This window comes from Sarcophilus harrisii, chromosome 4, assembly GCF_902635505.1.
Source record: "Sarcophilus harrisii chromosome 4, mSarHar1.11, whole genome shotgun sequence".
Lineage (NCBI taxonomy): Eukaryota > Metazoa > Chordata > Mammalia > Dasyuromorphia > Dasyuridae > Sarcophilus > Sarcophilus harrisii.
Genome location: NC_045429.1, coordinates 2,755,205 through 2,765,219, shown reverse-complemented (window position 1 = coordinate 2,765,219; position 10,015 = coordinate 2,755,205). Strand labels below are relative to the sequence as shown.

The window sequence follows — 10,015 nt, the reverse complement described above, 5'->3', positions numbered from 1 at the left end:
TGGATGTCCATCAGTTGGAAAATGGCTGATAAATTGTGGTATATGAGTATTATGGAATATTATTGTGCTGTAAGAAATGACCAGCAGGAGGATTTCAGAAAGGCCTGGAGAGACTTACACGAACTGATGCTGAGTGAAATGAGCAGGGCCAGATCATCATTGTACACTTCAAAAATAAGGATCAATTCTGATGGAAGCGATGATCTTCAGCAACGAGAGGATCCAAATCAGTTCCAATTGATCAATGATGAACAGAACCAGCTACACGCAGTGAAAGAACTCTGGGAAATGAGTGTGGACCACAACATAACATTTCTACTCTTTCTGTTGTTGTTTACTTGCATTTTTGTTTCTCTTCCCAGGTTATTTTTACTTTCTTTCTAGATCTGATTTGACTTGTGTAGCAGTTGTGTAGCAACTGTATAAATATGTATACATATGTTGTATTTAACATATTCTTTAACATATTCAACATGTATGGGACTACCTGCCATCTAGGGGAGGGGGTGGGGGGAAAGGGGGGGAGATTTGGAACAGAAGTTTTTGCAAGGGTCAGTGTTGAAAAATTACCCATGCATATGTTCGATCAATAAAAAGCTATTAAAAACAAAACAAAAAAAAAAAAAAACCTTGGCTATATTTGTTTCTTTTCCTCCTGGGATCTCATTCATGTGGTGATTGGTGAATTTTCCATTTCTGTTTTACCTTTTGTTCTAGAGCCTTGCCTTTGGGGCGATGTTCCTTGAAAGTTTCTTGTAATGTTGCCTCTAGATTCTTTTTCGAGTTGTGATTTCCAGGGAGTTCTGCTCTTCTCCTTTCTCCCTGATCTGTTCTCCAGATGCTTTTTTCTGATGTTTCGTATTCTCTTCTAATGTTTGTTTTTTTGATTTTTATTCTTTCTTGGGGTCTTTGAATGCCCTCGGCTCCCCTCCCCTCTGCTTGGTGAAGGGCTTCCCTTTAGCACGCCAGGCCCGGGCCGCACGCCCAGCGCCAGACGGCCCGTGGTGCTGGGATGAGACCCAGCCAGACACATTTCTGAGCAATCCCGCGACGGGATAACCCTCATTGGCCGCCTCCGCCCGTAGCCCCTCCACTTGTCAGCAGCCCTACCCTCTCCCTTTGCCCTGGAGGGTAGGGAACCCCCTCCGACTCGGACCTCGGCTCTCCTGGCACAGCATGGCAGCCTTCCACCCCCGCCCTGCCCTACGAGGAGCGTGAACACACTGGGAGCCACAGCTAACCATCTCCTTAATGGCGAAGGCCCTACATGGTAAAGCGGAGACGAGATGGTGGGAAGGGGCGGGGAGGTGGCCTGGGTGGGCCTGGGGGAGAGAGTGCAGAGGGTCCAGCTGGGAGATGGCCCAGCGGGCCTGGGGGGGAGATGGCACAGAGGGTTAGGAGAGATGGCCCAGCAGGCCTAGGGGGGAGATGGTGCAGAGGATCTGGGGGGCGGGGGGAGATGGCACAGAGGGTTGGGGGGAGGGGAGATGGCACAGAGGGTCAGGGGAGACGGCCCAGCAGGCCTGGAGGGAAATGGCACAGAGGGTTGGGGGGAGGGGAGATGGCACAGAGGGTCAGGGGAAACGGCCCAGCAGGCCCGGGGTGACTTCCATGTGTTCAGCTTGTTAAACTCTCGCTCAATGCCCATTCCTTTCCTCCTCCCCAATATTCCGGACCCAAATTCACAACCAGAAACCACCCTTAGCGCGAAGGAAACAGCCCCGGCTTTTCCTCGGGCCCAGAAGCATGACCCCCTCACAACGAGAGCCTGGACATTGGGCGTCCCAGGGACACAGGAGCTCACACTTGGGGACTTTAGTTCACAGTTTATATTTTCCTTTTGGCCGATCACGGTTGGGCCACAAATGCGGGGACGCGCTGGTCGGTCCTCCTCACAGGGCGGCCTCGCTGGGAGAGAAACGCTGATCTGGCGACCCCGAGGAGCTCCAAGGGGAGGGCAGGAGCGTCCCCGGCGCCAGCCCGGCTCAGCTCGTGACCAGAACCATCTTCCCGGAAGCCCCCCCGCCGTCGATGAGGTCCCGGTGGGCCTCGGCGGCCCGCTCCAGCGAGTAAGAGGGCCCGATCACCGGCCGCAGCCAGCCCATCTCCATGCCAGCCAGCAGCGCGGCCAAGGACCGTGTGAAGTCCTCCTGCGCCAACAGAGGGGACCCTGTCTACACGGGGCACGGGCGTCCCAGGAGCCCCTGAGGCTCACAGAGGTTCTGCCCGCGTCTGTGGGGTCTGCTGCTCCTGCACAGCCTTGGGCAGGGGGCACATTTGGGGAGGGATCCCCAGGAGTCCCTGCAGGTCTGCGGAGCTGCTGCTCCTGCACAGCACATTTTGGGGAGGGGGCACATTTGGGGAGGGGTCCCAAGGAGCCCCTGCGGGTCTGTGGAGCTGCTGCTCCTGCACAGCACATTTCGGGGAGGGGGCACATGTGGGGAGGGATCCCCAGAAGCCCCCACAGGTCTGAGGGGCTGCTGCTCCTGCACAGCCGTGGGCGGGGGGCACATTTGGGGAAGGGTCCCGAGGAGTCCCTGCGGGTCTGTGAAGCTGCTGCTCCTGCACAGCACATTTCAGGGAAGGGGCACATGTGGGGAGGGGTCCCCAGGAGCCCCCACAGGTCTGCGGAGCTGCTGCTCCTGCACAGCACATTTGGGGAGGGGTCCTTGGGCTGCTTCCGCAGACTGGCTACGCCCGGGCCAGGGCACCGCGGAGGGACGGCGGCTCTACCTTGGATGACGAATACAGGCTGACTCCCATGATGCTGGCCTCCTTCGCCATGATGTCCCTGGGGTTGATTTCTATGGGGCCCCTGGAGCCGACGACCTGGGACACAGAGGGGCCTGTGTCAGAGGGGGCTGGGAGCACGGCGGGAGGTGGGGGGCGAGGCCCAGTACTCACTATCACTCGTCCTCCATAGGCCAGAAGCTTCAGGTCCCTGGCGAGGTTGATGTGGGAGGCCATCTCGATGATCACGTCCACGCCGTCCTCCCCCAAGTACTCCTACGGCACAGGCCTCGCAGTCAGGGGTGCCCCCAGTCCCCAACACCAAGGTCTCTCAGAGGGGCTCACGAAGGGTGCGGGGGTCAGTGCCAGGCCGGCCAAGCCCCGTGCCCGCAGGGGGCCCGGAGAAGCCTCCAGCTGCGCCACGTCGGGCACCCCCGGCTCCCGGGCACTCGGGGACCAAGCAAGAAGCCGCCTCCCCTGGGCTGCATCTGCCGTGCCTCCTGCCGTGGGCCCTCTGCCCAAGGAGGATGGACCCCACGGGGTGACTGCCCGGAGGACCCTCTGAGCGGCCCCCACTCCGAAAGTCCCAGGGAGCAGGGGCGCCCCTGAGTGAGCGGGACCACCGTCTGCCTCAGTTTCCCCCGTGTACAAGCCCTGTGCCTCCAAGGGGTGCCACAAGGACCCTGGGGCAGCGGGCGCCTGCACACGGCCAGAACGCCCTAACCGCTAGACTGTCCACCTCGCCAGCGTGCCCACCTCGATCTCATCCATGTAATTGGGCTGGCAGTGGTCGAAGACCTTGTGGGCGCCGTTCTCCAGGGCGACCTTCCTCCCCGTGTCCGTGCCAGCTGTGCCCAAAACCCTGAGGCCGTAAGCTCTGGCGATCTGGCAGGCCGCCACCCCGACCTTGAGAGAGCGAGCCCCGGGGTCAGCTTCCTGACCCGGCCCCAACACTGGCTCCCTGACCCCGGGTTCCTGACCCCGGATCCCTGACCCGGCCCTGACGCCGGCTCCCTGGCCCTGATGCCCGTTCTTGGAGCCCTCGGGGCAGCGCTGGGCTGGGCCCCCGAGCCCCGCTCCCAGGGACCCTGCGCCCCCCCTTCCTTTGGTCAGTCAGGGCTCAGGGGGTGCAGCCTCCCTGCCCCGGGCACAGGGCTCTGCTGGGAGCGGGCACAGAGCGCCCCGGAGCATGCATCGAGGCCACAAGCCATCTCGGCAAGCCCGGTCCCAGCAGCACAGAGTGCGCAGGCAAGTCCGGCATGAGATGCTTACCTGGGCAAGCCACCGCCCCCTCGCTTACTCAGCTTGCTGAGCTGTAAAACGGGACAACAGACCCTATCCCGGACCACAACCACAAAGTGACCCAACGCCAGCTATCATCGCCAGCTCTGGGCGCCCAGAGCCCTCGACTTAGAGCTGAGGTCCGGGGGGAGGGTCTGTCTGGTCCCAGCGCCCGGCGGGGTGTAGGAGAGAGAGAGGGCTCTCTGCGGGGATGGGGGGGGGGGGGGGGGGGGGAGCACCGGGACCCTGGCTCTTCACACCCTGCCAAGAAGCCCTGCAGAGGGCGCCCGCTCCTCTCTAGGGAAGGGGCTGGGGCAGGTTTCTCTGGTCCCGTGGCCTGGGTGGGGGCTGCCTCCTCCCCGAGAGACGCAAGCACGGGCTTCGGGCGGCCCAGAGAAGCCGCAGGACTCACTCCTCCGCTGGCGCCGTGAATGAGGACGCTTTCTCCGGGTTTGATGCGGGCGCTGCAACAGAGAAGGCAGCCGCCGTGATCTCCTGCCGGGCCCTGGCCCCGGCCCCCGACCCCCGAGACGGGCCCTGGCTGCCCCCCGCCCCCGAGACGGGCCGGGGACTGACGCCCTGTCCTAGCGTTCTACAAGCAGCCCCGGGGGCCGGGGGCAGGACTCAGACTCAGCTCTTCCCGGCTTTCTGTGGCCCTGGCAGGACGAGCGGGACCCTCTCGGGGGCCCACCTACCCCCACGGCGCCTCACCTGTGTACCAGGGCGCGGAAGGCCGTGAAGTAGGGGATCCCGATGGACGCCCCCTGACCACAGTCCAGGTTCTCCGGCAGCGGGAACACAGTGTCGCCGGACGCCACGGCGTACTCGGCGTACCCGCCCGTGACCGTAGTGGTCGTGAAAACTCTGTCTCCTTCCTGGTGGGAGGAAAGGGGGTGGCCCAAGGATTTGGGGAGGGGCCGAGGGGGGATGGGGGGCAGAGGCTGTGGGGAGCAGGGGAGGACAAGGGGGACAGAGGAGGGAGGGGGCCAAGGTGGGCATGGGGGGCAGAGAACAAGAGGAACAGGGGAGGACATGGGGGGACAGAGGAGGCCATGGGGCTGAGGAGCAGAGGAGGGCATCCTGGGCAGGGAGACCTGGAGATGCAGGACAGGGCAGTCCCAGCTGCACTTTGTCTGTTTATTTCTCAAAGGCCAACGAGGCCAGGGCCTTTCAGCCTGGCCCAGGCCCCGAGAGCCACAGGGGCACCACAGGGACCAAGGACCTGCCCGGGGGCGCCCAGACCCAGTCCCTGGGCCCAGATGTCGCAGGATGCTGGCTCACGGCTCAGCTCTGTCTCCCGAGGGGCCAAAGGGCCCCGCAGAGCCCAGGGGAGCCCCCGAGAGACCGGGCCTTTTATTGGTCCACATGTTCCCCATGGTTCCGACCCCGCCACGCCGGGCCGGGCGTGAGGGAGGGTCGGGTTCGCTGTGGTCCCGGAGCGTTGGGGTTCCGGTTGACCCTGGACTTTATGAGGACCTGGGGGCAAGGTGCGGGGTCGGGCGCGGATGAGGAGGACAGCTCGGGCCCCGGCCCCTGACCGGCACCCACGGCCTCCCGTTCCGCCCGGGCGACCGGCTTTGGCATTCGGGCAAACCAAGCGCGGGTGGCCCCATCACTTCGGCAGCCATGGCGCTTGGGGGGGGGGCGGGCAGGGGCTCCCAAGCCCCCCCAGAACCCGAGGAGGGTCCCAGCAGGGCGCCAAGTGTGGGAAGACCCGGAGGAGGGAGGAGCCCCAGGGGTTTGTGGGGCCAAAGAAGGAGGAGGGGTGGGTAAAAAGTGACTCCAAATACCCTTGTCCGCCCTGGACCCTCCCTCGAGGCGAGGGCCCCGCCGAGTCCTTGGGGCAGGGGGGGCTTTGGCCAAATTCCCTCGGTGACCGGTGAGGGCCCCGGACCAAAAAGCCGGAGTTCCCCAGTTTTCCGGCGGCCCTCGGGTCCTGGGAGGGGAGAGAGGGAGGAAAAGAGGTCCCACCAGAGGTTTTGAAGGCCCCGAGGGTCCCCAAAGCGTCCTGTTCCCTGCCCCCAGGGTTCACCTGGAAAGGGAGGGAAAGGTTGGGGATGAGGTGGTTTCCCAGGGTGCTTTCCTCCTTCAAAAACCCAAGGGAAGGAGGGGCCCAGGAGGGGATAAGAGAATTTTGGGCCCCTTGGGGGGGGGGGGGCACCCTTGGAGGGAATTCCCCGTGGCGTGTCCTGAGGCCCAGGCTGCCCTCCCCGCCAGGGGATTACCCGGAGAATGGTGATGAAAAGGTGGGACTGCCCGGGGGGAGAAGTTTCGGTTTGGGAAGGTCAGGTGGGGAGGGGGTTTTGACCCACCGAATGAGAGAGTTGTTTTTTTAGGTTTAGAGACCCAAAAAAGTTTCTTGGAGTTTGAAAGGTTTCGAGGTTTCCCGGGCCCCTCCATGTTATTAAATTGGAGTGAGGGCTTTTGGGAGGTGTTTGTGGGGGGGGGTTTTGGGGGGCCCGTTTCTTTTAGGGAGAGTTTAGGGTGCATTGGGAAGGAACTTTTTATTTTCCCAGAGGGGTGAGTTTCTAAGGATTTCTTTGGGTTTCCTTTGGGAGACCTTAGTAGATTTGGGGTTTGGTGGTATTGGGAGTTGGTGGCAAGGGGGAATAAATGGGAGGAGGACAGGAAATGGAGGGGAGGGGGAGGGAAAAAGACCGTTTTAATTGTTCTGTCCGAGGTGGGAAGGAGGGAGGGAGGAGGGAAGGAAGGGAGGGAGGAGGGGAGGAAGGAGGGAGGAGGGAAGGGGGAGGAGGGAGGGAAGGGGGAAGGGAAGGGGGAGGGAGGGAGGAGGGGAGGAAGGAGGGAGGAGGGGAGGAGGGAAGGAAGGGAGGGAGGAGGGAAGGGAGGAGGGGAAGGAAGAGGGAAGGAGGGGAGGGAAGAAGGAAGGAGGGGAGGGAGGAGGAAAGGAGGGGAGGGAGGAGGGAAGTTGGGAGGTTAGAGGGAAGGGAGGAAGGCTGGCCGGCCCAGGCCCTGCCCTCCAGGGGCTTCCAGTCTAACCCATCCCTTCCCCCCGCCCCTGGGGTCAAGCCCCAGCTCCCCACCCCACGGCAGGGTGGGCCCAGGGAAGCCCGGAGGCCGCTCACCCGCCCTCCTTCCGCTCCCGGAGACCAAGAGAAGGAGCTGCGCAGGGAGAAAGGGAAGCCAAGGCCGAGGGCCAAGAGGAGGACGACGCAGCCGGGCTCGGAGGGAGGGCGGAGCCGGCAGCCGCCCCTGCCCCGCCCCTCGGAGTTCTGAGGCCCCGCCCCTTGGCGTTCTGAGGCCCCGCCCCTCTGCGTTCTGAGGCCCCGCCTCTCCTTTTCCTCGGCCTCCCGCCGGCCCCACCCCCTCGCCCCAGGGGCCCCGCCAGAATCAACCGTTTTTGGGCGGGCCGTCGGGGCCAAGATGGCGGCGCCCAGGAGGGCGGTGCGGCGGTCAGCGTCGGCGTCGGCGTCGCGACGTTAGCGCAGGGCCCACGCCCCGTGCCGGGCCGCGTCCTCATGGAGCGCTCTGGCGAATTCCAAAAGTGGAAGACGCAGAGCCTGAACAAGGCGGATCTGAGTCGGAAGGGCAGCGTAGACGAGCGGGGGACTGGCACTTCTGAACGGCCGGGGTTCTTCCTGACTCCTGCCGGGGCCGCATCCGTGCTGGACGGGTGATGCGCGCGCCCGGGCCCAGGCTCGCTCCGGGCCTCTGTTGCCATGGCAACGGGCCGGGGCGGGCGCACTCCTCCGCTCCCTTCAGCCGCCTCGTTACCGTGGAAACATCCCTTCCCACTCCTACTCTTCCAGTGTCACTATAGCAACAGCAAGACTGAGCTCTGAGCTGTTGCCCTGGGGCCCGTCCTCCGCCTTTGCCCTGGCCCCCCCAAAAATTCGGTTTCCCCTTGGCTAAACAAAACCCTTTTAGAGGGCCGTGCAGGTAAGACCCCCCCCCGCTCAGGGGGGATCCCGGCAACCTCCCGCAGTGAAGCTCCGCTTTGTGCAGCCCAGATGCCAAAAGCCCGGGGTGCCCTCCAGGGCCGCAGCGGGAGGCGGGGGGAGGCCCGGGGGATCCTGCTGTCCCGGAAAAACCCCGCGGTCAGCACCAACCCAGCCCCCCTTGTCAGAGGACGCCCGGACCCTCAGGGCCCTTCCTCCGTTGCTTTAGTGTGTGCAAAGTGTGCACAGAGGTCTCGAGGCTCAGCGCCGATGCCCTCCCGATGAAGGGACAGGTCTCGGGCAGCCCCAAAGGGCTGGGCCCGTCGGCCCCCTCTCCTGGGGTTCTGGGGGGACACTTCGGGGTCTCTTGCCGGTCATCCCTGAGCATTGCGTTGCCTGTGGCATTATGCATGTAAGTTGCGTTCTGCGTCTGTGTGCAGGTGTGTGAGCACGTGCACATGTGAGTGTGTAAGCGTGCATATGAGTGTGCAAGTATGTGGGTGTGCATGTGTGTGCTGTGAGCATGTCAGTAAGTGTCCGTGTGCAGCATCTGTGGCCGTGTGCATGTTGTGAGCACTGCGCTTGGTTGAAGTTGCGTTGGTGTGCAAGTATTTGGGTGTGCATGTGTGTGCTGTTCTGAGCATGCATGTACGTGCGGGTGTGCGTGCGTGTGCTTGCCTGTAGGTGGCTCTGGTAGGGAGGGACAGGCCCCTGAGACAGACTAGGACCCAGGGAGCCGTGGGGGAGGGGGGGTTGCCCAGGCACAGAGCGAGCGTTCTCAGATGTTGCCCTTTTTAAAGCCGAGCCCGGGGCTGGGCCGCCTCCCCTCCCCCTTTGCAGCAGGGCACCCGCTGGCCGCGCGGACCCTCCCGGGAGCCCCTCACGCTGGGGCCGCCCCCGGGTCCCGTCTCTGTCTCACGTCCCTCACGGGGCTGGTCCGGGCCCCCATCTGTGGGCAGAGGACGCCCCCAGCCCAGAGCGGGAGGCCGGACGAGGTCCCATCGAAGGCCTCGGGCAGCCCCGCGTGCTGGCGCCGCCTCAGGAGGCCCTCGGGGCCCGCGGCGCCCGCTTGGTGCTGGGGGGGCTCCGCCCCTCCCCGCGTGTTCCTTCCTCCTGAACATGGGGCAGGGGACCCAGAAGCGGGCTCCCCCTGGCTGTGGGTGGCCTTTGCCCTCGCCAAGGAGGGGGTGGTGAGGGCCCCTCCCCTCCCCCCCACCCGGGTTCTGGGCTCTAAGTGGCCCCGGCAGGGGGGGCGGGGCGGATGGGCCCCGTGCTCCGGGCCGAGGGATGGAAAGGGGGGCTGCTGGTGGGGGGTCTCTGGGGTCCTGGGGAATGAGAGAAACAGAGGCAGGGACAGAGACACAAAGAGAAAGAGGAACAGAGACAAAGAGGGGAGAAAATGAGGGCGAGGAAGGGGGGAGGGTAAGGGTCAGAGGAACGTGGGGGGCCCTTGAGCCCCAAGGGGTGGCGGGCCCTGCTGGGGGGGGCGGGGCTGGCTGGGAGGCTCCGGGGGAGGCCGGCCCCTGAGCGCCCCGGGCGGGCTCTGCCCCCCAGCTCTCGGCCCTGAAGTCGGCCCGCGGGGACGCCGTGCTGAAGTTCGAGCCCTTCGTGCTGCACGTGCAGTGCCGGCAGCTGCGGGACGCCCAAGTGCTGGTGAGGGGGCGGGGCCGGTGAGGGGGCGGGGTCAGGAGAAGGGGCGGGGCCGGGGCGGGCGGCCTCTGGGGGGGCCTGGAAGCGGGCCCGGCCCACGCCGCTGTCCGTGTCTCCCACAGCACTCGGCGGCCGTGGACTCGGGCTTCAGGAACTCGGGCATCACGGTGGGGAAGCGGGGCAAGACCATGCTGGTACGGAGCCCGCGGGCCCGGGGAGAACTCGGCCGGGAACCCCCACGGGGCCGGACAGGGGTCCCAGAGGAAGGGGCCTGGCCGTTTGTGCCCCCCCTTCCACCCACTCTGCCCCCCCTTCCCACCACTCTGAGGCCCCGCCCCCGAGCCCCCCCCTCTGAGGCCCCACCCCAGCCCCCTCTGCCCCCCCCTTCCCACCCCCTCCCCCCCTTCCCACCCCTCTGCACCCGCCCTTCCCCCACTCTGCGCCCACCCCAGCCC

The 10,015-nt window shown here is 64.7% G+C and overlaps 1 protein-coding gene across 1 annotated transcript; it reads right to left on the bottom strand.

Annotated features, from left to right (window-relative positions):
- Positions 1 to 1,814: 1,814 nt before the first annotated feature.
- Positions 1,815 to 5,045, bottom strand: CRYZ (crystallin zeta). Its single transcript, XM_031968259.1, has 6 exons — positions 4,723 to 5,045; positions 4,424 to 4,475; positions 3,487 to 3,636; positions 2,905 to 3,006; positions 2,734 to 2,829; positions 1,815 to 2,150 (listed from the first exon to the last, which is right to left on the bottom strand). The coding sequence occupies exons 1-6, from the start codon at positions 5,043 to 5,045 to the stop codon at positions 1,986 to 1,988; spliced, it is 888 nt and encodes a 295-aa protein (XP_031824119.1). The 3' UTR covers positions 1,815 to 1,985.
- Positions 5,046 to 10,015: the final 4,970 nt, after the last annotated feature.